Genomic DNA, 27675 nt, shown 5'->3' with positions numbered 1-27675 from the left:
TTTGTATTCATAACTTTTCCAGAAAGCCCTGGCTTTGTCAGCCTTCTTGGTACCAGATAAGGACATCAGCCCCTGGGGCATGGAAGCCCACCCTTTCCCCACACTCAGGACTTTCCTTTCTGTGATTCTAGGGAATACCCTGGTCAAGGTCAAGGGTCTGATAGCCTGATACCCATTTTCCTACCCCCTTCTAATAGAGCAGGAAGTGTCCTGGCACACCCAAATGTTGGAGCAGGTGGCTCTACTGTGCTGGGGGTTACAGAAAATTGCTTCAGCAATTGGGATGCCACCATGGGCATCGGGAAACTGCCCACTTAGAAATAATAGGGGGCTTCAGTAGATTCTGGGTACAAGAACATGGCTATGTAAGGCACAGGAAAGACCCTTGTGGTTTATTTGGAGATGGAGTGGTGCTGATGGAGGCCTAGGTGCTACCTGTATGAATAGCCATGCAGCTTGGTAGGGGTCACCCGACCCTGGAGCTGTGGTGTGGGCCCTGCAACAGTTTTCTCCCTTTCTTTTATTCCCTGGGGCATCCACCTGAAGACAGACGCATGACAAAGGCAAAAGAAAAGAGCCACCTGCCTTCTTCCCCATTCTTTTGCTCCTCAAGCTACCCCAGGAGGTTTCCTAAACAAGGACCCCTGATTTGTATGGCACCCCCACTGACTCGCCTAGAGTTGCGCTGGCCCAGCCCTTGTTGTGGGGTCTTTGTATTGGGGTTGCCAGGCCCAGGTGGTAAGACCCAGCTAGAGGCCTAGCAAATAGCTCCCAGTCCAAGGCATCCTCCAGCCTCTCTGCAACAGGAGCAAAACAAGAGCACGCGCACCTGTCGGCGTCCCGCCCCTTCTGCGCCGGCCAATCGTGAACCGGGGCGGGGCCAGGGCGCAGTCGGAACCCGCGCCGAGCGCTGTCGTGGAGCTGGAGCAAGCGCAGCCTCGTTCCTGCAACCTCTTCCCCGCCGCCCGCAGCCTCCACCCCGCCGCCACCACCACCACCGCTGCTGCCGCCGCCGCCCCCGGGGCATGGCCTGTCTGATGGCCGCTTTTTCGGTCGGCACCGCCATGGTGAGTCGCACATCCTTTGCACTCGCGGCTGGGGTTTATCTTCTAGGGAAACAGGAAACACAAAACCCCGCACACTGGTCCTCACACCAACCGCCTAGGAGCGCGTCCTCTGGGCGCTGACCCGGGCGCCCTGAAGAGGTGCCCTGCTCCGCTCGCCTCCGCCCCGGCCACCTGGAGCATCAGGGTGCTTCTGCACTGGCTTAGGGCGCCAGGAAGGTGGAGGAACCCGGAGTGGGGCGCGGGGCAGCTAGCAGCCTCACAAGTGGACAGATGGCCTTGACTTGTCTGCCTCTGGGTGAGGGGCTCGGGACGTTGGGGCGCACAGGGAAGGGATGCCGACCTAGGGAAGGGAGAGTCAAATCTCCCTGGGGAGTTCTGAGGGGCAGTCAGGCGACGGGGACTTCTTGCGCCACCCTCCGGAGCGCTGGGCATAGTGGGGGACAAAAAGAGGAGCTGTGCCCCACGAAACAGACCCTCTTATCCTGCGCTCCCCAGGGACAGCTACTCTCAGAGGAGGCGGCAGAGTCCCAGGGGAAACAGAGGAGGGCGATCCCTGCAGGGGTGAGGACAGGGTGTGGGCATTTACTCCCCAACCCCCACCACAGGTACCAGTCCTAGGGCAAAAACCGGGTGCTACCGAATTAATTGCTAGACAAGCACTGTTCCCAGAGGTGGGCAAGCGTCTCCTCTTTCACGGTCCCTCAGTGCACCCGGGAAAAAAAGCGAACGTAACAATAAAAACCACAGCCCACCACTGGTCTGGTCTCACACTTGGCCCTACTGGCTCCGCCTAACACGCGGACGTTGCGGATAATATCCTCTTAAGCTGATTTCAGACGTGTGGAGTACAAACAGCTAGCCCTCCGTATTCCCACCCGGATCATCCCTTTCTGTGCTTCCTAGCTCTGTTACTAGCTTGCCTGCGCCTTCCCATACGCTGGAAACCCACATTGCACAGTCCCTCCCCTTTATTTCATTTTTAGCATCCTGTATTTGAAGTCAGCAAGGCTCAGTAGGATTTGACCGACAGTTACCTCTTGCCTTGAGCGCTAGAGGGAAAAAAAAAGCTCCAGGCTTTGTGCGCATGCTCTGCTCTGACAACTGCATCCGATGATTCCAAACAGGTTACTGTAGAATTCTCCTCGAGCCCAGCCCGCCGACTCATTATGTAATGATTTTGTGTAAACCGACAGAGTGGAGCGAAGATGCTCTGGAGTGGTGATTAGCAGGGGGTCGGGTGAGGCAGAGAGGAAGACCCCCCAAGCTGATTCCCAACCTTGAGGTGTGTGCTCTGGTTCTGACACACGTCAGAGTCAATGAAAACAGGAATCGCTTCTCCTCAAGATACTCGCTTTTATCTAGTGGATGTCTTGGGTAACACTGAAAAATTGCCCCTTGCGCGTTTATCTATCAATGTGGGGATTCTGCTGGCAACGGAAAGTTAAGCTAATTGATGATCGTTGCAAATAGAGGAAGTTTGGTGGCTTCCCTCTGCACGGGACATGCTGTCGTTTAGAACTGGCTTGAACGTGTGGATAAACGAGCCAGAATGCGAGGGATACAGGTTTTTATGCTGATTTATAACGTTATGGTTTGATACAGCCTGGACCTCTGCTGTGAGGTTACAGATATCATAATGGCTGGGCTTATTTTTTTTTTAATTCCCCAAGAAATCTATTGATATATTTGAAAAGAATCTTCTTCCCGGAAACCTGGCACTTTGGTTTTAATTTTAAAATATCCATCTGCCTGTGGTCATACCTCTCTGGATCCATCGATCTTGCCTAATCTTGGACACCAATCAGGACCAGCCTGGTGAGACCTGGCTGGGAGTAAGAGGTGGCAATGACTAGGAATACCAGGTGCTACTGGCACAAAACAAAGACTAGGCCTTTTGTTGTTGTTGTTGTTGTTCTATCTCAGTTATAACAAGACTTCAAGATTTACTTTTAGTCTCCTCTGCCCTGAGGTCCTGCCATGCTGGCTGAGCGAGCTACAAGTCTGGAGAGAGCCCTGGAGGGCGGCCAGAGCTCCATGAGTACTAGGGTCCTGAGGTTGCAGGGCCACAAAAGGTGGGCGTGTATTCCCAAGAGATGGTAGGGCTGCAGCTTTGTGACACTGTTGAGTGGTCACTCAAGTGTAACCTGCCCTTGAAGCTTAGCTTGGGTTGTGACATTTGGACAATTTTCCTGTGTGGAATTGCTGTGATTATGGGTTAGTGTGGTTTCTTCTGATGTGCCCAGGATGTCCTGAAGTGCCATCTAGGTGAGCGTCGTAGTTGGCAGCAAGGAAGCACAGGGAGAAGAGAGCCACCCCTGCCCCAGTGTGCTGAGAGAAGTTCCTGTCTCTGGATGCCCCCAGTGAAGGGGTCTCCCAGTGGGTGAGGCTTGCTGGCTGTATGTGACCTCCTCCCCACTACTCTGGTGTCTCCAGATGCCTAGCATCCACGCAGCCCTCACTCTCCATACCCTACCCCCGTGCCGAGGGAAGCATTCTCTTGTGCAGCCCCCAGCAACAGTCTGGACAGAGTCCCCTCTGCAGAGTCCCCAGGAATGGACTTCCTGCCTTCACCATCTGTTCTATCAGCAAAACACATTCCACGAGGAGAGGGCACAGTGTCCAGACGGGAAGGCAGGGGAACAGGACCAGCCAATGGAGAGCGCAGGAGGGAATAGGTGTTTGTTTTATTTTTAATGAGCTCAGGAGGCTGAGGCAGAGCTCGCAGTAACCTACATTGCTAGCTAGCTGCTCTCTTCAGAGGATGTGTTTCCAGAGAGCTGGTCTATTTTGGAGTGACAGGCCACTGCCTCATCACATTGGTTTTTATGATTTTATTAATTGGGTGAGGCCACTGGACACCGGTGGAGGAAGGGTGGGGCCAGTGTCCTTGCTGAAGGGGGATGGGTCAGGGAGAGGCTGCCTGAGTTCCTGTTTGCTGTGCCATTTACTCTAAAGGACAGTTTGGCCAGCACCCATGCTATATGGAGAGAGCAATGCTCAAATGGCTGGGTGAGAGAGAAGACAAGGATCCGAACCCCTTCTGACTGAGAGGTTCTGAGCTAGATGGCTAACCTTGCTGCTTTCCTTTCAAACTGGAGTTGCCCCCACCCACCCCATGCTGTGCAAATGCTAAGAGCACAGGCTGCAGGCTGGAGTGGTCTGAACACACTGAATCTTAGCCACTGCTGTTTACAGCCACTTGCCTAGCAAGCACAGGCACGTGGTCTCATTCTTGAGCACTTCATATCCTAAGTAGCTGACTCTGGCTTCTTCCTCCCTCGCTACCACTGCCGATTAAGCGTCCCCATCCCTAGCTCTGCAGGTGATTGCTTTAGCCTTCTGAGCCTGGCACACCAGGTTTGGGGTCTCTCTCATAATTTCTTTCTAGAGTTTGTCTCTCTCATTTCGTCTATGCCAAGTACTCTGCTTCCTGCCTTCCCCCACACTGCACTCCATAACTCACATTCTGGATATAGGTCTACGTCTCCATATTCCATGCTCACTGTTCACAGAGGACCCCCGGCAGGGAGCATGGTACACACAACCCAGCCCCCACAACCCAGCCCCCACAAGCCGGCCCCCATCTCATCTCACTGATCTCAGCCTGGACTATTTCTGCAGACAGACTTTGTTCTAGGCTCCCACGCCAGGGTCTGGTCTGCATCTAATACGCCTCCCTGGCCTTTACTTAATCTTGTTGTGATGGCTGCTTTCTTCCCTAGACTCAGTCTTGAACTTGAGCTTGAGAGGGCCTGTGTCCGTGTCTGTGTCTGGCTAGCTGGCTGGCTTTATCCGGTGTTCAGTCTGTCAAGGGAATGGACCTGTGCATTTAGAGTCCGGGGAGAAGGCCGGGATGCTGGCCTGATGCCTATCTGATATCTGCCACAACCCGTCAGTGGGGTGATGGCTGTGAGGCCCCTTGTTCCTGCGGCTTTCAACAGGAAAGGAAGCAACAATCACTTCTTGGCTTCCTTGGGGTTGGACACCTATGATGGGGGCCTGCGGAGAGGGAGAAGGAGGGGTTACCCACAGCAGCTGGAACCTAAGGGTAGAGTTCGGGGGCCATGATGGAGAAGGGCTACCCACCTCTCTCAGGGTTGGAGCCAAGCTTGTGGTACTTCCTCTTCATGACAAGTTAGGGTGGGAGAAATCTGGCCTCAGCTGACTGCCTTGTTGGTGCTCCATAGGACACCTTACCCCTGAAGCCAGAACCTGGTGCTTCCCAGGCTCCTCCATAGCCCTTGTGGTTATAAACCTGCCATGGCAGTGGATGGGTCTCGGGAAGGTCCCTGTGCCTGCTGGTAGGTTCTGAGTTGCATGGGTGCATTCCTGCAGTATCACGGAGTTATGACAGTCACCTATCTCTACAAGAGCCCTGTCAGGGAAGGCACCTGATGAATATCCACAGAGGCTATCTGGGAGACTCTCCACTGATCTCTGTGGGTCTCATCATAGCCATGGTTCTGGGCACATATGAACCCGCTTTTATTGGTACTGAAAGGAGCATCTGTGCTTCGTGCCTGCTGCCCCGAGCTAGATTTCAAGGATTCCCTCCAGCCTTTGTTGTCATTCACCCGGTAGGTGTGTCAGTGAGAATTAGAAGATGCTCGTGAAGGTGAGTACATATTTGTGGTTCTCATATCTTCTTCTTAAGTGCAACCTCCTTTTTCCATCACCAACAGCTCCTGAATCCCCGAGTCTACCTCTCTCATACCCCATTTGTATTAAATATACAACCCCCCAAGCTTACCACTAGACTCTGAACCCCCAAATGCCATGATAGTAAACCCAGCTCTTCTATGACTCAATTGCACGTTTTTGGTGGGTATATGGAGGGGTTGAATTGCTGGGCTTGTAGAGATTTTTGTTGTTGGGTCATTTGCTTTTCCTTAAGGTAGGGTCTTGTGTAGCCAGGCTAGCTTCGAACTCACCACACGGCGGAGAATGAGTTTGAACTTCCAGCCCTCCTTCTTCCACTTCCCAAATGCTAGAGTTAGAGGGTGCTCTGGAGAAACCTAAGGGTTTGTGCACGCTGGGCAAGCATATCCAGCCAACCGAGTCACCTCCCCATCCCTTTGTGAAACTTTCTGCAGATAATCCACTATAGCTCTATTTTTTTTAAGAAATAGTAGTAAATAATAACAATCTTAGAGAAATAGCTAGTAAACTAAAAGAAGAAGAATGGCATGGCTGTCCTCTCTAGAACAGAGGACAATAGCAGTGCCTCACCAGTCCTGGGGTAGTCGGTAGCTTTGGTGACCAGAAGTGGTGAGGGGTGGGCTCTCCACCCCCACCCCTGTTGGTTATCAGCAGCTGGCTGAGCCTGCAGAAGGCTCGTACTTTTGGACGTTCCCCCCAGCTTCAGGAGATAGCTAGAAACACTTTAGAACAACTTGTCCCCCTCAGGACTCTGCTGCTGCGTTTGGAGGTTCCTGAAACGTATTGATCAGGCCAGGGCGGCCAAGCCATTAGAAAAGCAAACCCCTTGCTTTGCATAAATACTCCTGGGTCTTGGCCTACCCGCTATGTGCATTTGATGCCTTGCAAAAGGCTTTAAAAGCTAAAGTTTTGGGCTCTGCGTATAATGGAGAGTTGCAGCACTTGTCTGTAGCCCTACACGGTGCCTGCTTGGGAATATAGGAAGCACTTCACTGTGTTTTAAGTCATCTGTGCCTCAGTTTCTCAGCCTCCAGCCCTCCAATAGTATCAGGAAGATACAGTGGAGTGAAATTCCAAGGGATCTAGAAAATGTGACAGTAAAATGCGGCCAGCCCACACACACCAGGACTTTAGTAATGCTGCCCTAGCCACGTCAGGAGATGACACGGGAACACGTGACAACAGCTTGCTCTAAATAAGCCGGTGCCAGTTGTACCTTCTTCAGAGCCTCGTGTGTCTTCACTGAGATTTTTGAGTAGACCGGAAAGAGGTGACTTTCCATGATAGCTAGAGGAAAGCGAGTCACTTTGGAAAGTTTTATGATCAGATTTTGTGATCCTGAAGGAAGACTGTAGGTGTGTTTAGCCTCTTATCTTCGGTGTCCTTTTTACTAGAAGCAAGAGTGATGGTTAGCTGGGACAATTCCTGCAGGTGTCCTCTCTCTCCTCTGGAGACAAAGGTACTCTCCAAGTTTCAAAAGTATCCCTATGGATAATCGATGACCCTGAGCCCAGCGGCAGGTCTCTTGATGCTCTTTCTCCCCAGAGAGCTCATAACACATCTTACCGCATCCGCTTTGCTTCCTAGAATGCCAGCAGCTACTCTGCAGCGATGACGGAGCCCAAGTCCGTGTGCGTGTCGGTGGACGAGGTCGTGTCCAGCAACGTGGACGACGTCGAGACAGATCTGCTAAACGGTCATCTGAAGAAAGTGGACAACAACTTCACAGAGGCCCAGCGCTTCTCCTCCTTGCCTCGGAGGGCGGCTGTCAACATTGAATTCAAGGACCTTTCCTACTCTGTTCCCGAGGGACCCTGGTGGAGAAAGAAAGGTAGGGAAGGAAGTCATTGGCTTGGTGGTGCTGCTTGGGGAGAGCCTGTGAAGGAAGCCACAGCGTGTTTGGGGAGAGTCTCGGGCTGCAGTTGGAAGACTGAGATATGTTCTTGATGCAGCCCTGCCTTGGCCAGTTTCCTTTCGCTGATGCACAGCCCACTTCTCTCTTGTGAAATACACAAGTTAGATTAGACAGTCTCAAAGTCACAGTGGCTCTAAACTTTGATGATGTTGGTATAGATTGAGTGTCCCTTGTTGGAATGCTTCTGGGTGCATATATATTTTGGATTTAGACAATATGTACATATCCATAATGAGGTACCTTGGGGACAGGAGTCAAACGTGACCATGACAGTCATCTGCTTCTTGGACAATTTAGGGATATATACACCCGAAGGTAATTTTACGCATTTTTTTCATGCATCTATATTTTGGTTATGAGTTGTCACACTCAGTCATATGGAAATTTCCACTGGTAGTGCTCAGAGGAGTGAGTTCCAGTACCTTGGATTTCCAGTATTGGGGCCTGGATAAAGAACTGCACAGGGCTCACTCAGCAGCAGCTTTACTTGTTGCTAGTGTGGGTTTGTGCTCTGAGGAGCCTCCCTAAAGGATGCTCAGCTTATGCCCGTCTTTCAGGGTGGAATTGCTCTCCAGCCATTCAGAGAAAGTGTATGTTGCCTCCCAACACTCAGTTCAAGAGCATTCCATGGTCTGGCATGGCCTTCCTGGGAGGATTCTTCAGTGTGTGGTGCTGGTGAACTGTGTCCATTAATGGGAAAATGGAGCTTGGAGGCCTCTGGAGCACCATATGGTGAGGGACCCTGTCGATGCTGAAGGAGCTTGGGTGCACACACCTCTTTCAGCTGGTTCTTGGCTCCTAGTCTAGCCTGCTGTTTGTAGGGGGTAACCGTGGAACAGAGCAGGCATTCCCTGCCAGCCACTGAATCACCTTGTACAAATCAGAAGTCAGAAAGGAACTTGGGACATCCAGAGTACATCAGGTGCCACTGGAAGCCCAGTTTGGGGAGGGAGGAGTTGAAGGGAGGAGCTCTTAAATATTGGCACAACCTTGCTTTTTAAGAGGGCTAAGTTGGAGCCTTTTCATGGTTTTCATCTTCTCCTCTTTCTTTTCTTCCCTTGGTTTTGTTTTTCTGCCTCTTGAAGCTAAGCCTGTGAGATCGTTTGCAGGGGCAATCTGGTCTCGGTGGTAAACAAAATTTTGGAAACTTGAGAAGTCAATGCCCAGGACCTCTGAGCTCGGTGGTTATGAACGATTATGTCTGGGTTTGCACAACCAGGGAACAGGCCCTGTCCCCTCTCGAGGGCTGATTGTAGGGCATGTTACCTGACACCCACATTCCCAGATGTCGGCCTGTTTTGTTAAGAAGGAAACTGCACCGGGCTTGGCCACAAGCCCATTCTGTGGAGCCTACTGGAATGGCAAGGGAGGGATATACAAATTTTACAGAAAAATGTACCAATGCAGGTAAACCGTGGCAGACCCGTGAGACACACAGGGAGCTCTGTGCATGGCCTTGGAGACGCTGTGGTGGGGTTTGGAAACCCATGCTGTAGGTGAAGGCAGTTTGCCATGGGGAGCGGTTTGGATATGTGAAGCCTTGGTCATGCATCACTTTTCAAAGTACCTGGCAGAAAGAACTTAAGGAAGAAGGGGTCTGTGTGGGTGCACAGATCCAGGGGATAGATAGCCCACCATAGCAGAAGTCATGCCAGCAGGAGAATGAGGCAGCTGGTCAGTTGTGCCCACAGTCAGGAAGCAGAGAGAGATGAGGGCTTGTGCTCGCTCTCTTTCTCCTTTTCATGAAGTCCAGGACCCCAGCCCGTGGAACAGTGCCCCCCACATTTAGAGTGGGTCTCCACACTTCCATTAACACAGTCTAGGTAATCCCTCACAGAAGTGCCCCGACACTTGTTGCCATGGTAGTTCTAAATCCTAGCAAGCCGGCATTCAATGAACCATCGCAGCATCTTGAGTTGAAACCCAGCACAGAAATCTTGACCCAGGAAGAGCAGCTCCCCCCGCGCTGTGTCCACCTCACGTCCTCTGGTGGTGAACAGGTCACATTCACCTTCAGAGTCAAGAGTGCATCTTCAGTGCCTTCATGGACATTCAGCCAGGTGGCCACTTGCCCTGTAGTAACCTCTGTGGGTTCAGGCATGGGAGGAGTCGAACGCGAGCCCTGTGGGACTTGCCCATGAGTCAGAGGGGATGACAGACACGCTCCGTCTGGTGTGTCCCTGTTGTCGGTTGCTCAACCAGCGAGGTGTGGCTTGCTGACCTCTTCCATAGCTCCCCTTTTCCTCCCCTGCAGTGGCATCACTGAGGGGCCCTCCCTACCGTGTGCCTTGTCCTTCCCTCGTTGCTAGACCTACAACTCAGAATCTATATGCCTTGGCATGTCAGTATGAAGCTGAAATGGAAAAGAAGAGCCCATCTTCTTCTCATTGAATACAGGGGCAGCTAAGGCAGAGAGTGGTTAAGGGACTTGGCCGGACTTCTGATCTAGAGAGAAGTGGTCCCGAGACCACGGTGGTGATTGCGAACTCTGTGAAGCCCAACATGGTGGCCAGGCCTTGCCTTGTTCTGAGCCATCTGGGTCTTCTTCCTGCAGCCAGCAGGGAAATGGGGCTCTTCCTGGAGGCTGGGGGTCCCTGGGAAATAGTCTGGTAGAGCTGCAGGAAGGAAAGCCGGTCATTTGTTCTATGAATGACGTGAGCTGCAGGCCCCTGTAACCTCTCTGTGTGCTCTCCAGTGTGCTCTCCAGTGCTGCTTCCTGGTGATTCCAGATCTAGGGGTTTAACAGCCTCAGAACCGCCACTGTAGCAGGCAATCAAGAAAGTGTGCCTTTTACCCAGAACGAGGCATCAGGCTGGCTGATGTGCTCCACATACCTCTGGATTCTTTACCCTTTTGCCACATGACACCCCCCCCCCACACACACACCTCTGCTCCTGAATGTCCACGGATTCTGCTCCCCCCATGTGGGCCCTTTGCTGCTTTGCCCCTCCAATAGCTAGCGACCCTCACAAGTTCCAGCAGTAACTGGAGTGTGAGGTCATTTCCTGGCCACTCTTCCCATTTCCCCTTCTCCATCATAGTGATTTTTGGATCTGCCATCCACTCTGTGTGGCTCCAAGGTGACCTTCAGAGTAGAAGCCACTTCTCCTTGCTGCCACCTGATTAGCTTTGCTGTCTGTATATCAAGTGGATTGGTTGCTGGCTTCTGGAATTCACCGTGATGTGCCGGGCTGACTGTGACTCTGGGGTTGGCTGCCACAGCACTGCTGGAGGGACGACTCTTGAGTTGTGTGAATGAGGAACCCTGAGAGCATCTGGCTCATCAGATGAATATATCGGTGCAGGTGATAGGAGTCCAGGAGCAGAGGCTGTTTGTCCAAAGGCAGAGTCAGAGAGGGGACCCAGCTGCTCTCTTCCCTTATCCAGAGAGATGCTGGACCCCTCTGTAGACCCCCACGGGAACCACTTTCTTCCACGATTTCTCCCAGAATGTGGGGCCTTCTGAAGACCATAACACTGTAAGCACATTGTCATCTTAAAGAAAGCAGGCAGAGTGAGAAGAATGTCAAATTCATGCTGCTGGGAGGAAGGGGATTTGGAAAGGGACGGACGGTATCCGGGGCTTTTGCGGAGCTCACTCTGGCTCACATCTGGGAAGCTTGACAAACCGCTAAGCCCTGACAGTGCTTAGGCAAACATGTATTTTCAATTGTACTTAGGTTTTTCATCTTGTGATTAATGATGTCTTTGGAGGAAAAACTAGATCATGTAATAGATTCCTGGTAGGGAACATAATTGTGAAAGGAGCTAGTCTCAGGGGGACGCCCCACACCCCAAGGAGCACCTCACCGGCTTCTGATCTGCTAATTACTCTCCCTCAAGGAACCCACTCACGTAGTGTGAGCTGATGGGACAAATGACTCGGAACAATCTTGCCTTTGGTGCCGTCACACTAGCTGTTGTGATGGGGGGGACTGATGAGAAGGTCTAGCCCTCGGGCCAGAACGACACCGGAAGACAGGGGGCCCAGGATCCCCCTGGCAAAACTGAGCGGATGAGAGGGATGGAGGCTCATGCCACCCACATGGTGGTCTCTTTTTCATTAGGACGGATTGGCTAATGTGGAGTGCTCTGTAGACTGCCCCCTCTGCCACCCTAGCACATCTGGGCGGTTTCCTGCACAGCTGCCTGCATGAGATAAGTTCTTAAGCATGCTTGGCCCATGAGGCCGTTTCAGGAGGGATTCTGACCCCTCTACTCATCTCAAGGTCATGGCAGTAGGAAGGACCAACTTAAAACCATGCCTGTGGGATTTCAAACTAAGATTGGCTGCCTGTAAGGAACCTCATGCTCATCACGCCCGACGGGGGATTCACCCTGAACAACTCCAGGACAGATGGCATTGTGAGTGACTGCCGTGGTTCCTATCTCATGGTCCTGGTGGATGTGTCATTGATAAGGCTATCTGGAGGGTTTTGCAATTCCATCCTCTGGTGAGATGCTCCTGTCCCGTGGCCATGCCAGTGAAGGAGCTAATGGCAGGGAGCATGTTCTCCCCAACAAATGACATGGCTCTTAGGAATTAAATACACCTACAAAGTTCACCTGGTGGTGTTTAGGTTGGGAACAAACACAATCACACCTGGGCCTTCAGTACATTTTCTTTACTGTCCTTCAGCCAGGCCAGGCTATGTCGCCACACTCCATAGACAGAGTAGAGCACGCACCACAGTCTATGCTGCGACCGAGTCCCCCAGTGTCAGCCCTGCCCCCCAAAACAGGAAGGAGTGAAGCAGTCTGGGCAGCTCCAAGCCGATCATCTGTCTTGGTTTGCTTCTGGGTTATGAAAGGCCTTTAAACACCCTTCTCAGATTAAGGTTCGCCTTCTCCTCATTTCCATCCCGCTTCCCAAGGCTTGTCATTACAGGCTGACTAAAATGAGTGGAATGTGCCATTAATAAACCCCTTTCAGGAATTCCATTAGGGAGCTTGGATTTCTACCAAGTCACGAATGGGCATAGGAAGGGAACCCAGCCCAGCAAGGGAAGGTTCCAAAGAGCCCCAAGACAGTGATGGGTTGCTCAGGTTTCCAGGGGGATTCACGGTCCCCTAGCATGGAAGAACTCTTCTGGACCTCAAGGCCTGTCTTATGCTAGGCTTTCTTTTGGCTTCCAAAGGAAATTGCTTTAAGACACTGCTTTATTTAGGGTCGTAGCTAACCCTGTCCGGCAGTGGATAGCCCCAACCTGCTTGGAGAGACTCTGTTGTGGTGTTAGTGTTTCAGAGAGTTTACCAATGGCCATCTGTTGCCTTGGTGAACCCAGAAGCCAGTTCTTAGCTCTTCAGTATTTGGTGACTCCTGGGGACAGATGGGCAGGCCATCTGTTCAGGGTCCTGAGAGCAGCACCCTTGGTTATAAGGAGTTAACACAATGGGCGACTCTTGGGACAGACTCAAGGGCAGTGGTTTCTGGGTGCCGTCGGCTTGCTAGCTTTTCGTCTCAGCATCCAGGGTCTTGTGCCTCCTGTCTTCTGCCTGGTACATTTTCCCTTCTGTCCGCCCACATGAGAAGCTAGCTCTCTCCAGCTGAGAACTGGGGTGAGAGGTGTATGTATCCAAAGCATTGTGTGGCCAGGACCGATACCTCTGGGCATGGGTCAGGCGCCCTGATGACATTGGCCCTGAGTTCTTAGTTTCCTGAGCACTCTGTTTGGGCAATTTCTTTATTTGGGCATGTGACCTCATTGTCACTTTCCCAAGAATGTCCCCGTTCTGGAGCCATCTGGCCTCTGCAGGGTGGCTTTGCAGGCCTGTGCACCACTGCTCCACGGACGCTGGTGTCACTACTTCATTTCCCAAGGACATTCTTGCCGTGCTCGCCTTGTGCTCTGCTTGCGCTTAGCACCTCAGCGTGGGCTTGTATCCAGAAATGTCCACCTTCTGAGACGGAAAGTCCTTTTAAACTGAAGCCGGGTCTCCTGGTTTAAGAAATAACCACAGCTGACAGCTTGCTGAACATAAAACCGTTTCTTTTGTTTGTAAACTGGCAGGGAAACAATGTTTAGTAACCGTACACCTGCTCTCTTTGAGTTCAGTTCTTGCGCCAACAGATTCGCTTATTTAAGGAAAAGAGGTAACCACGTGGGTCAGATTGAATACAGTCCAGGCTACGTCACACAAGCGAGGTGATGGTCACAAGGCACGTCCCCCATGAGACAGTGCTGAGAAAAACCCCTACTGTGTGCGAAAGAAAATGCATCTTCAAATTACATGTATCCGATGCTGGTGCTTTGCCCCTGTGAGGAAAACGTGTCAGAGGGCTTTCCAGAGACAAGGACGGCCGATGCGCCCCGCTGGTTTCGTCCCACATGATCCAGAGCCAATGGTTTCACTTCCCTCTGTGACAGCTGTGTTAGCCACCTCTGTTCAGTGGGGCAAATGGCATTCAGTGTCAACAGTAAGATATGCTAGAAAGACTATCGAGGCTATGATTATATCCAGTCAAGAACTATATTTAGAATCTAGATCGTGGAGCCAGCAGGCGTCTTGGGCCTGCCCTAGTCTGAACTCCCATGTACGGGGGCAAGCCGTCTGCACCATCCCTGCCCACAAGTCAGCCTGTTCGTTCACTTCAATCACCAGGAACTGAGACTCCTGGACGGCAATGGGCGTGCTTGCCCAAGGCTCCTTCTCAGAACATGCTTGTGCACTAAAGTCAGCCTGAGCTCGCGTGTTGGCCCAGGTCCTGCTTCTAGAACTCTGTGGAACAACTCATCTTGGTCTTGAAATGGGCTTACAAACTGGACAGTGTAAGAAACGGACCGGGGACAAGACAGTGACCAAGTGCACCAGGGTGGGCAACCTTGACAGAAGACATGAGGAACATGTGGCCGGTGGAGAAACAAGGCCCCAGTTTTGCTTCGTGATCACACAGCGCAGTGACACTTGTGGGTAACAGGGCAGAAAGGCGCTCTCCTTCCAGAAGGTTCTTGTTCCCTGTAACCAGTAAGGGTGGTGCTCAGTGGAGACGCAGCCTGAGTCACCTGCTCTCTGTCTGTCACTAGTGGCTCTGCCCCGAAGTGCCTGGGCCAGGCATCCAAGCACAAATTGTGGGGTGTCTCAGTCTTGCGCCTCTTCTCCCACTTTTGAGGGAGTCGTGCTTAGTTGCAATTAAAAATAGCTGTTGTTTATTTACTGTGTGCTTTCCCACATTGTCTCATTACCTCAGAGCTTAGCTCTCTGCCTCAAAGTGTTCCGGGAGGCCCAGACCCACATAGGATGACCTGTGTCATGTCCTTGCTCAGGAGATAAACACTGCCAGGTATCCTCACGAAGGCCTCTTTGCCTGTGTCAATGGAGGTCCTGGGGGGGGGGAGTCTTTTAGGTTTGGACAGGTGGCAGCTTTGGCATCTGCCCAGAGTCCAGAACACTGACCGTCGGTGCCTGCAGGAACCATTGGATCTCTGTTTGATCTCCAAAACGAGAGAGGAAGAGAGAGAGAGAGAGAAAGAGAGAGAGAGAGAGAGCAAGAAAGAGTGCGAGAGAGAATAAATATGAATATGAATGAGCGAATAGTTCATTCCAGCCAACTGTTATCTTCATGGCCCAGTATTGGAGGCACCAGCCAAGCGACAGCCCTATCACGGGTTTTATTGCTTAGAACACCCCTTCCTTCCTTCTGTGGTCCTGTGTGCTTCCTACAGGCGGCCAGGACACACTGGCTCCATTGCCCACATGTAACCCTGGCTACAGGCTAGGTGGAGGTTGCCTGCAGAATCTTTGAGTTCTTGGGAAACTGAATTCTCAATGACTGGAAGGAGACACAGCAGGGCGCTGCTTCCTCCAGTGGGCAGGTGCAGGCGGGGCAGGTGTGAGCTGCTGCGCAGGCGCAGTGCGTGCCTGCCTGCCAGCCACCGACGCCAGCATTGGGGTTACTATCGGTCAACGCTCGCTAGTAACCTCTAGCTGGAAACAGAGAGGAGCTGCGGGATTGGCTGTCGGCCGCAGCACTGTTGCTAAGAGGATGATGTTGCGGCTCTAAAGGGGCTCAAGTGGTCCTGATGCTAGACCTTCCTGCAGAGTGCAAAGCCCCTGGTCCCACGCTCCACTCCAGGTCCAAAAGGTACCCGGAACTGAGAACTCTTCCAACAGGAAGGCGCTGAAGCAGATGAAGCAGGACATATTACTGGATGAATATTTTGACACACACAGGGTTGTTTCCTGTTTAAGCTTAATTGGGGGATGTGGCTGATGGGAAAAACACAGCAGACAGCAGATACCAGAACAGAATGCTTGGGGCTTTTTTTATTTTTTTTTTTTTTTGCATGCTGGCTATGCCCTTCAAGTTTTGATCAGACTTCCAGGTATAAGTGGGGCTGAGGGTGGGGAGGGGGGCTTCTAAACTACTGTTTAAAGTCAAAGAGAGCTCATAGCTCCGGGTCACACCTTTTTCCGAGAGACACTGCTGGCCTGTGACTCCTTGGAAATGGTCTTATTTGCTTCAAGTTCAGATCAGGGGAAGGCATAAGAGGCACACCTCTTCTCTATGACCAGGTCTGAAAAAGAACCAGGCTGGGTTCCCAAGCCTTGGAATTTCCCTTTGAGACTGGTTTGTGGCTCTGCTAAGCCAGCTGGAATCCGGAGGGCTTCCCTGGCCCAGCTGAGTCACTTCCATCCTGGGCATGGCAGGGAACAAACAATAGCTGAACTCCAGGGCTACACTTTGTAGTGTCTGAAGCTGTGTCTGTGAACCCACAGATGTGAGGAAAGCACGGGTCCTCTCATTCAGATAACTGGAAGCCCAGGACATGGGTGGCCATGTCATGCCCTCCCTGGGGACCAGGATGTTCTTGAGACACCAGCCTGCTGGCTCCTTTGGGCTTAATTTAGGCACCTTGTGAAGTACCAAGCACTATCATACCTATGGCCGGCTCAACCTTTGGGGTTCGTGCCCAAATGCTAGGGGACCCCTTGGGACTGGTGACTTCTCTGGGTTGTGTTTTCCCCGCTTGCTTCTCTACCTCGTTTTGTGGTTATAGAGTTAACCTTTTGCAAGCGAGACGATGGCTCCTAAGTGTCAATTCTCTGAACTGACAGCAGGCAGACTGACGGAAGCTGGAACTTGATGGTGGGGAGTAACAGTGGTACAGTGAACCCCCTTCTGTTTCCGGAGTGGGGCTTGTCAGGGAGGTGGGCGGAAACCTCTGTCAAAAGAGGGAAGTGTGCATTTGTGATAACTACAGTGTTACTGAAGACACTGACACACATGTACTAACATGAACGCATACACAGAATCCTGTGCAGAGGTGTCCTTAGCTCCATCTCGTGAGGGACAGGGATGTGGGGCCTTGGAGCCTTATGCCACATAGGTCTCCGAGCTCTCTGTTACCTGAGTAGTCTGGGGGAGCTTCCCGGAGACCCTGTGCCCTTCCCTACGGCCAATGGACTTTAACACTGGTCCCTAAGACATTGGAATTTCTTCCAAGAATCTCAGGCTAGGAAAAGGGAAAAGCCAAAGAGGCCCTTGTTCCCCAAGCCTGAACTGAACGCACTACTGATGTATCAGACCACCGTGCAGGAGAGCCCAGAGCCCAGACAATGATGGGTTCATGGTGGTGGCAAGATGCTTGACTAGGGCTGCTTAGGTATGGTCACACCTCCTGCCCTCTACTCACACCTAAGCCTCTTGTCCATGCCCTAAAGGTGGACTTGGGGGGTCCCTGGGCCTCTTTATTTGTTCTTCCCAATGAGGCTGTATCGAGTAAATCTCCTTTCTCTACTTTTCACTATTATTTTGTCTCTTTAATCAGCATATTGGGGGTAGGTGGCTGAGCATGGCTTGTTAGGACCACGGGGGTAGATCCTTGTCCCTAACAGCTGCAGTCACGTTCCTCTCGGAGGTTCACGGCCGCCTTTCTAAGACTTACGCTGGGTCTTCCCAGTGGCCATTATCAGAACCGAATTAGCCTTTTCAGAGTCATTGATAAACTTGTCTTACTTGGGAGTTGGCACTGCCTTACACAGGACAGCTCATTGCCATGTCGCACCTGAATGGCCCGCTGAGAAGTTTCAGGTCTTTGAACGATGAGTTTTGCATCTTGGAGAGTGTTTATATTTAAGCATCGGCCTTCGTGAGTGGCCAGGTGGAAATTTCCGCCATCGAAACGGAGCTGGGTAAGCAACATTACACTTCAGAGCCTGCCTCCCGAGAGAGGTTAATGTAGGTCATCTAGGGAGGATGTGAGACTCTCAGGCCCTGTGTATTTTTGTCTTGTGGCTGGATCTTCATGAGTGAACAAGAGAGAGCTGTACCCACTCTCTAACTGGCAGCCGCAGTGGGGACGGCAAAAGTGTTGGCAGGGAAGCAGCCTCAACACCTGAGGCCAGGGTTTACAGATGTTTACAGTAAGTTCCGTAATCTTACAAATTTATAGAAAATGCATTTCCCTTTTTACTCAAGAAAAAGGCTAAAATAAATTAAACAACTTTTGCATTTGGTTTGAACTTCATTTCTTTGTCTCTCTTCTTAATAAAATGGCTTCAAGTCTTAACAACAGTTAACATCATCCCAGTCAAGGAAAAGGCCAAGTAAGGAATCCAGTGGTTGGGAATGGAGTTTAAAACTCACTCCTCAACTCACCAGCAGGACACTGGGTGAGTTTACCTACTCTATAAAGCAGGCAGTCATAACAGCAATAAGCCTTATCTTAATGGGTCAAACAACTTGACACCCACAAAGCCTAGTGTTCCACAGGCAGAGCTGAATAAATAGGGTTGTGTGCCACATCAGAAACCAATCATAATATAATCATTGCAAGGGATTAAAAGGCCCTTAGTCATTCTAAACGAAAGTTTGCTGTGATCCCAGGCTTTAGAAGTCAAGGAGCCAGTGTGTGGTTACTGTCAGATCCTGGCTCAGCCTTTTGTGGGCCATGTGTCCTCAAAGCCACTGCGTTTGTCACACGAGATGCGTTCAAGACCTGACCAAGGTTACAGGTCTGTGTGTGGTAGAGCCCAAAGTGATCGGGGTGGCTACCTGCCAAGCCCCGGATCAATCTCCATTCTGACCTTACCTCAATATGTCTATGTGTAACATGGACTTCTAGAGTAATCTTTGTTGTTCAGACAGACGCCCTCCAGCCTGCCTACCATGCAGCTCCCAGAGGCAGATAGATGTTTAGGGCATTCAAGTGAAGAGCCTTGGTTCAGTGGTATCTTCAGAGTCAAGGAGCTGGCCGTGAAAGTTCCAGAACGTTCTTCTGGTCATTTGGGGGTGTCTGGTGATGTCCAGGCTTCTAGCACCCCATCCCTCAAATTGGACCCAGAAAAGCAGTGCGTGAGGATGACATCCCATCACCTCTGCTCCAGGTGGTACCCTCTTATGATGCTGAGAATCCTGTGTGCCGTCATCATAGGCTGTGAGGGGAGTGGGGTTTTATAAGCGAGGAAGGCCGCTGAGGATGATGGTACAACATTAGGACAGGATAGGATGCCAGCCAGGCTGTCCCCCCCCAGCATCACTTCCCCCCAATCAAAGAAGAGACCACAGCATGAAGCTTCAGAGACCCTGCTCATGACAGGAGGGACCCCAAGGCAAAGCCCAGACTTGACTCCTAAAGTCCTTCCGTTTGATTCTTGAAGTCATGTGAAGCAGTCAGTGACCAGCTATGATCATGGCCAGCAGTGACCTTGAACACACATGAGCTTGCTCCTCTCAGCGAGGAGGAAGCAGTGAACCTAGACAAGTCTGGCGAGCTTTGGATGCTTCCAGGGGTGGAGGCCCCCAACAGGTCTCCCCAGGTGACACCTGCGAGCCATGCTTGGGGAGAACAAACAGCCAAGACCAGAACATTCCACACTTACTCACACACGGCTGGCATGACCTTCAGCTCCACCCACAGGACTGAAGGCACAGGGGGCAGGTTTAAGAGGGCATCAGGGTGTGGGCAGGCTCAGAAGGAATTTGTCTGGCATGGGTGTCTGTGGCCTTTACCCTACCACTCTTTAGGTCTGGCGAGGAGTGTATGGGTTTCTGAAAACCTTACACTCTGAGCTTCATAGATACGTGGTGAGAACATTGAGCATGGGATCCTGATGGAGCCCAGGCTAGCCTACCAGCTCTCAGAGCCCATTGATTCAAAACATTCAGGTGTAATGGATCCCTTTCTGTCCCCAGGACAGCAGCAAGCTTGCCACAGGTGGGAGTGGGGCATGTTCCATGGGGAGGTCAGACCCAGAGGCCTGTGTGTTCCCTAGGGAATCAGTGCCACAGTGCTGTGCTTGCTTCATAGACCGGCCTGTTGGGGAGAGTGCAGAAGGGGAAGAAAAGTCCCAGGACTTGGGCAGCCAGGATTGTGGTAGAAAGTTCTAGAGACAGATGCCATTCACACCCTGTACTTTGACTGTCTGAGATTCCCTTAGGGAAAACCGTCTTGCCAAACCTAGACCCTGAGAGAAGACACTGAAGCACCTCACGGGCATGTGTCAAACCTTTTGACATGGTCACCCATAGAGTTCATGCTTGACAATTCCACAACCAAGTTTGATTTTTTTTCCCCCAAAACATTTACAGTGCTCTAAGTAAGTTTATAATTTTTCTGTTGGGCTGTCTACATCGCTATTTGGAGCTGCATGAAGTCGTGGACTGAGGTTAAACCCATCTAGATAGAGCTTGACCCTGGAATGAAATGGCGGAAACTAAGCCGCATGGGTAATAATGAAATGGAGAAGCTAAGCATTATGGGTAATAACAGACTAATGGTGTAACTCCCTCTGGAGAAGACTCGTGGACCCCAGGAGCTCATCCATTTTGCTCCACAGTCCCACACCTGTCGCCCTTCGGAGCAGACATGGTGGGGCAGTGACCTGTGAAGCTGTTGCATCTCTTTTGCTGGTGTGGTCTCGAGGGCTTGGCATGCAGTTGACTTGGTGCTACTCCAGCGCTTCCCAGTTATGGGGCGTGCAGCGGGGGGAATTCCCATCCCCCTGGCAATGCAGACCCTGCTGCTGGGGAATTTCATTTGAGCTGTGCTGCCTCAGGGCACTGAGGAGGGCTTGTCTACTTGGGATCCACACTTGATTCTTCGAGAAACTGTCAGGAAGCGTCCCTGCTTCTCATCTTCCTGGAGTCAAGGGAGGACTGGGTCTTTCTCATAGTGGTCCAGGCAGCCCCTGCTTGTTAGCAGCTTCTCCAGCCCTGGAAGACACTGGAGGGTCAGAGAGATGCTGAAGCTTCCCTGGGGTGGTGGGGTCCATCTACCAGTTGGGAAGCACATTGCCGAAACCCCAGATGAGGCAGCTATGATCCCCATCCCTGCCTGCCAGCTCGCACTGAGGATGGTCACAGAGGACATCATATGGGTTGGGGAGATATATCTGTCCCTGGATTCCAGGACCTTGTCCTGTCAGAAGGGGCAGGAGGGAAGCCTAAAGAAGAGCCATTCCATTAGGGAGTTCTTTGCTTCTCCCTGTAAACCCTCTTTATCTCTGGCTGGAAGAAAACTAGCCCTCTATTGCAAGTGACAGAAATATTTGCAGAGCTTCAGGTGGCCCCCAGGGTGAGAATGTGTCATGGAGCTCAGGCAGGGGCAGGGTTGGTGTTGAGAAGACGGCATCCAGACCCCCTGCCTCGCTGGTCTCTCTCAGTGCCAAGCCCTACTGAGCCAACTTCTCAGAACTTGACTATAGTACATCAGGACAGTAGACATTCCCACAGTCCTCTGGTCCAATCTCTTCGGATCAGATAAGAAACAGGCAGAGCTGGGGGATAGGTCAGTGGTGGAGCACACTTCTCTAGCAGGGCCCCTGGGTTTAGTGCCTAGCACAAAAGAAAAACGAAAGCCTGCAGATAGTTGGCACAGCCAGTGCCCTGCCAGCAAAATGCTGCAACAGAAGCCCCGGATGCTTCGTTTCCTATGTCTCCTGCAGCCTGATTTCCATATTGTCTAACTTTGCAGTTCTCACTCTTGGGCAATGCATTCAGTTTTTCCTTATTTAAATAATGGCAGATTCCAATGCATAAGGATCCTAATCCCTGATTTTTGAAGATTGCCATTGGATCATAGATATGGCCACACTGGTCCTAGTGTGTGGAGATGGTTTGGGGGGGACGACAGCAATGGAGCCTTCTTCTTATTCCTGCTGATGGAGATCTGGGGCTGTTTACAAGCAGCCCATGTTCCTACCCAGAATAATGTGGAAAGCACCCACTGGAGGCCCTGGATGACCTTTATGTGGGGGAAGTACCTTCACATACAGAACCAGCAAGGGGCCTGAAGGAGGCACCAGAAGGTGACTTGCTTGAGTCAGACTTAGAGGGGTGGGTGAGAAACAGATGTAAACACCCTGTGCCTGGCAACAGCACTCCTCAGTTGCTGGCCCATGGCTGTCCTCAGGGCCCTGAGGAGGCGTCAGGTACCCAGAGTGAACAGCAGTTTGATGGACCCTATGTACCTTGGTACAACCTCAGGCCTCCTGAGAAGTCTACATGGCCGTGCTCTGTACCAGGGAGTGGGTGGGATGAACTAAGTCACAAAACCTCAAAGAGGACAGACGAAGCAACCAAAGGAAAGACTGTTCTCTTAGCGAGATGCACCTCTCCATGAACCATGGACCAGCCCGTCAGGTGACTGGTGGACTTATATACGTGCTTAGGGAACTAGAAAGCTCCTGTCTTCACAGTTGGGACAACTGGAAAAAGGGAGAGTCCTCACCCAGTGTGATCAAGAGGCCGCCCCAGGGGAGCCTCCTGGGCCAACTGGGCCTTCTACATGTGGTTGGCTCTTGGTGTTTGCAAGGAAGTACAGGCCAGGTGACTTCCCTGGCTAACTGTGGGGCTAGGAGGAGAGCAGGGCAGCTAACAGAGCAGCCACAAGACTGAAGCTAGCATGCCATACATGAGAAGAAGACATGGAAAAGCACAGAGCCTGGATCATAGGTGGGAGCTCCCCCCCTCCCCTAGAGCCTGAATATACATGTGGGAGCCCCACCAGAGCCAGAGGAGGGAGCAGCCTGAGGCCGAGATGGAGCAACCTAGCATCTCAAATGTGTTTCCCTCTCTCTTCGTGAGACTTCCCCTTTCTGGAGACTGTCTTCACAGGGAAGTGTGGTGGAGGTGTGCTGATGGAAGGGTCAGGATAAAGCCAGCAAAAGGGCTGCTTCAGCAATACACTTCCCTGTCTGCCTCTTCTTGGCTCGGCCTTGAAGTTGATCAAGATCTGTGTCCTAACAGCAATGTCCCAGAGGGGGCGGGGCAGGAGGGGGACTCTGCTCTGGATCGGTGTGGACAACTGAAGTGAAGGGGCCACCTCTCCTGAATTAGTGCCAGCATGGGGGTTTCTTCACATTCTAGATCACAAGGCGTCTCGATTTGTGAACCAGCCATGTGAACACTTCAGAGAGCTGAGTTGTGGACTCCTACAGAAGGTGCCTGTGGGAAGCAGCTTCTTAGAGTCTTCTGTGGATCTAGAATAGCTCTGAAAGGAATTATCATTGAGGCGTTTCAGTTCTGAGGGATCCGGGCAGAACAGCCAAGCTGCTCTAGTAATTCACTTGTTAATAAATATTTCATAAAACAATCTCAGTCCATGTGCACAAACAATAATCAGAGCAGGTCTGCTCCAGGGCAGTGAGAGGGAGACAGAGGTGGGGGGGGCGGGGGGAGGGGGAGGGCGAGATTCACAGTCATAGCTTCAAGTCTGAAGTAAGGGGCTGAGAAGCAACTAACTGTATGAGCGTCTCCCTTTCTTTGTAGCTCTGACTGCAGAACGTGGGAAGTGTCACCTTGATACAGTGACACGTGTGTGTCTGTACATGCACAGCCATGTTTATAATTTCTTTAAGTTAGGAAAGCCCTTGTCCAGTCATGCTTATTTTGTAGATTGCAAAATGCTGTGAGCCCATTGTCAGGAACATAGATGGACACGTCTGTCTTTCTGCAGCAGCAGAGTTGATTGAATTACGATGGACGACAGTAACCCTGCCTTCGTGCCCTGTAGATGCACCAGCTACTGCAGAATTAGACTTTTATGACCTTTGGCAATCTCTGGTCCTTTTATTCCAATGCTTATAATTATGTTTTTATTTTCATGTATATGCCTGTGTTGGTACCCACAGAGGCCAGAGGAAGGTTTCAGGTCCCTTGGAGCTTGGGGTACACGTAGTTGTGGATTTGGGGGTACTCGTAGTTGTGGATTTGGGGGTACACGTAGTTGTGGATTTTCCAGCCTAGGTGCTGGGACCCAGACTCCGTTCTCTGCAGGAGCAATGAGTTTCCTAACTACTGGGCTATTTCCATATACCCCATTTATTCCAGTTTTAATTGCTAATATTAATCCTCAGGGCTTACAGTAGTCTTCACACAATTATAGAGACATTACCCTAAATGAGGAGACAGATAACTGATTCAGATACAAGGAGGGTCTCCATAGATAGGGGTCAGATGGAGGCTCGACACACAGCAGGCTCAGAGCTGTTGAGGCTCAGTATGTCATGTGCAGGACCGGTGGCAGGTGGCTTCCAGCCTTAGCCTGAAATGGGCCATGTATCACAGGCAGGAGACATGGGGCTGCAGCCCAGGAGTGGGGAGATGGAGCTCTTTGCTATGGTGACTCTTGTGGCTGAGGCCCATGATGAGCGTGCTGACAGTCAGTGCTCAGCACTGCAGGTCCCTTCAGCTCCTGAAGCACCCCAGGCCAGGGTCAGCCCTGTCCATACTGAGCACCATGTGCCATGGCTAGAAAGAGGAGTTAGTTAGCAAGCCACAGATACCCTCAGCATAGAGTATTCTAGAACTATGCAAAGAAGCAGAGCCTAGTCTCTTGGACAATATATACATACACATGCATACATATATATGTAAATATATATACACATGTATATGTATATATACATATATATTATATATGTGGTGAGAAACCACCTCTGGAAGAGACAATATGGCACCATTTGTATAAATTCCAGAAACATGCAAAAATTACTTAAGCTCTTTAAGGATGAATATAGTTAGACAGTAAAAAGAGAAAAGCGGAGGAGAATAAATACTTCAGTAGAGGTGATGTGTGGGGCAGGGTTGGAGACTGTGATGAGGAAGGGTTGAGGCTCAGGAAGAGCAGAGGTGTGTGCCTCAGACTAGAGACAGGCTGGTTGTCGCGTGAGTTTTCCTGGGGAACTAAGATCAAACACCATTCAACCTCTGTTCTAGTTTCCTTCCTGGGCCTGTGATTAAGAATACCCTGACAAAAACAACTTCGGACAGGAAAGTGTCTGTTTGGCTTACACTTCCAGGTCATAGGTTATCACTGAGGGAAGTCGGGGCAGAGCTGGAGCAGAAACCATTGAGGAACACTGCTCAGTTGTTCGGTTGCAGGTTCACACTCAGCCTGCTTTTTACACAGCCCAGACTACTGTCTAGGGAATGGAGCCACCCACAGTGGGCTGGACCCTCCTACATCACTTAACAAGACAGTCCCCACAGACCCGCAGACCCACCATAGACTCCCTTCTCAGATGGCTCTGGGTTGGGTCGTATTGACGGTTAAAGCTAGCTCCCTAGACTGCCTCAGATAGGGCACCAACAACAGAACAAACCAATGACTACATGCAATCTGGCTTGGTGAGATTATTCGGGTTAGTGACGGGAGCATGGAGAAGGGGTTACGTAGGTGTATAGGCGTCAGCCAGTGGTATCATTAAATGTTTACCCCATTCTGTGTGGGACAAGGCACAAAAGCTGCCTCTCGGGAGGTTCCTGCACAACTTGGAGGCAAATTCACCTGAGATTTCCTCTTCCCCCAGCAGGCATTCACTGCTTTCATAGCCTCAGGGGCCGGCCTCTGGAGCCTTGTAACTCAGAGCGTCTTTAGTTAGTTTTCTGGAGCCCCTATTCCCTTCATCCCTCGGTGTCCAGCATATCCGCTTGTTCTCTCCTAGTGTCTCATGAAGGTGACTTGGGCCTGGCCTCCATGTGACTCTGTCTAGGTTCTGGCTTTCCTCAGTACTTGGTGAGGTACTTGGGGACACTCTCAGCATTTCTCCTCTCTGTCATCCGTGTATTGACAGTGTCCTTGTAGCATGCATCAAAAATAAAGAAGGCAATGTATTTGTACACATTTGCATCCCCCGCCAGGCAGCGGAGGCTCAAGAAGACTGAGTTTTAGGTCTGAGACAGGAGAGGATCTAATGACGGAAAAGCTGGTGGCTTCTTGTTAGACATGTTGATGACACCTGAAATAAACTCCCTTGCCCTGCCAACTCGGGTAAAGCCTATTCAAGTCACTTTTTCTGGGAACAGCATAAGCCTTAATACCTGTTGACCTGGTGGGGGGTGTGTGCGTGTGTGCTGGTGTGTGTGTGTGTGTGTGTGTGTGTGTGTGTGTGTGACTATAGAGGCCAGAGATTAACTTTTAGTGTCCTTTCTCATATACCACCAGCTTTCTTTGTTAGACACCTTTCACTGTCCTGGGGCTTTCCCAGTAGGCTAGGCTGACTGACTACCTGGCAAACCCCAGGAATCTTGTCTTGAGATTTCCCCAGCCCTGAGATTGTAAGTGCATACCATAGTACTTTTTGGGTGAGGGTTCTATCTAGTGCTTGAACTCAGGTCTTCACACTTGTTTTTTTTTGTTGTTTGTTTGTTTGTTTGTTTTGTTTTGGTTTTGGTTTTTCGAGACAGAGTTTCTCTGTGGCTTTGGAGCCTGTCCTGGAACTAGCTCTGTAGACCAGGCTGGTCTCGAACTCACAGAGATCCGCCTGCCTCTGCCTCCCGAGTGCTGGGATTAGAGGCGTGCGCCACCATCGCCCGGCAGGTCTTTACACTTGTGCACGGGCATCTTACTAACTGAGCTTGCTCCCTAGCCCCTGCCTCCTGAGACGCCCAGTGTCTTGCTGAACTCAGTTTGGGAGACTCTGGCCCAATGGAGAGCTGAGGGAACATTCAGGGTGCGGAGCGGTGGGTGGAAAGTATGCCCAGAGCCACAGGCTGGAGCAGTTAGAGTTATAAGACTAAGCACCCTAGGAGAAGCATCCCTCAGAAGGCCTGCGTAATCTTATAAAGCGTGTCATGTTCTCCCTATGTCTGCCTCACTTGGAACAGGAAGGGGAGGGCAGTCCAGGGGCTGGGTGCAGGAAACCCCCATCCCCTCCCTGATGGCAGGTTGTTGAACCCAGGTGTGGAAGCTGCACTTCGAGCAGCCATTTCTGTACCTGTCCTTGAAATGCTTCCCAAACGTGACACACAGACAGCTTACCTGGGTACCATGGCTGCCAGGAGAAGGAGAGCGCTGAGTGCTGAGCTGACATTTTCCTCTGGGAAACCTCTCTATGTAAATACTCAGGGAACACGATAAGTCCACACGTGCTTCTGGAAGCCGTACTGTCGTTGCGCTTCAGTGGAGCATGGCTCTGATGTGGCTCAACTCGGACATGTGTCACAGACACACCTTTATTCACAGCAGAGGTGCCTGGGAACACAAGACCCTAATTGACTTGGTGACTACAGGGTGGAGGGCATCCTGATCTCGCCTGGCCTCTCTCCTTTGGCCCTTCATCTGAGCCTGGAAGTTTTGAGCTTGGGTTTCTGTTTTGCTGGTTTATCTGGGTTTTGGACATCGGGCTCCACACCGACTGAACAAGCACTCTTGCACTGCGCCACATCCCCGGCCACATTCCTTTCTCTTTACTAATTTCTGTTTTGAGTCAGAGTCTCACTAAGATGCCCATGCAAGGCCTTGAATGTAAGGTCTTCCTTCTTCAACATCCTGAGCACTTGGGATTTTAGGTGTGTGCTGCCAGGCCCGGCTCACCGCTTTGATTTTAATCCCATTTTATTGTTAGATCTGGGGAGGCCGTCAGAGGAAAGCGCCCCTCCTGATGTCATTGCAAGTCAAGTGTGTTAGGAAAGGTGGGGAAGCCAGTGTCGCGTCTTGCCATAGAAGGGAGACTTATGCCTGCAGCCACCACCCCAGTTCGCAGGGCACCTTCCATGTCCTGGCAGGCCATATCAGATGCTGTCAGAGCCTCAACATGCAACGGGCAAGAAGCATGCATGTTCACAATGCTGGCCTTGCACCAGTGGCT

At 51.3% G+C, this 27675-nt stretch overlaps 1 protein-coding gene across 2 annotated transcripts in view; it reads left to right on the top strand.

Moving 5' to 3' along the window:
- Nucleotides 1-903: 903 nt before the first annotated feature.
- Abcg1 (ATP binding cassette subfamily G member 1) overlaps nt 904-27675 on the top strand; it is a 57925-nt gene continuing 31153 nt past the window's right edge. The window contains exons 1-2 of one of the 2 annotated variants that reach the window (XM_057794833.1): nt 904-1067; nt 7314-7557. In XM_057794833.1, coding sequence (XP_057650816.1) covers nt 1026-1067; nt 7314-7557 — 286 coding nt within the window. In that variant the 5' untranslated portion in view covers nt 904-1025. Of the gene's footprint in view, nt 1068-7024; nt 7186-7313; nt 7558-27675 lie in introns of those variants that run through there. The other variant, XM_057794832.1, reaches the window with a different exon arrangement.

This window comes from Chionomys nivalis, chromosome 19 (assembly GCF_950005125.1).
Source record: "Chionomys nivalis chromosome 19, mChiNiv1.1, whole genome shotgun sequence".
In the NCBI taxonomy this organism is placed as follows: Eukaryota; Metazoa; Chordata; class Mammalia; order Rodentia; family Cricetidae; genus Chionomys; species Chionomys nivalis.
This window is presented reverse-complemented; position numbering and strand designations above follow the sequence as displayed.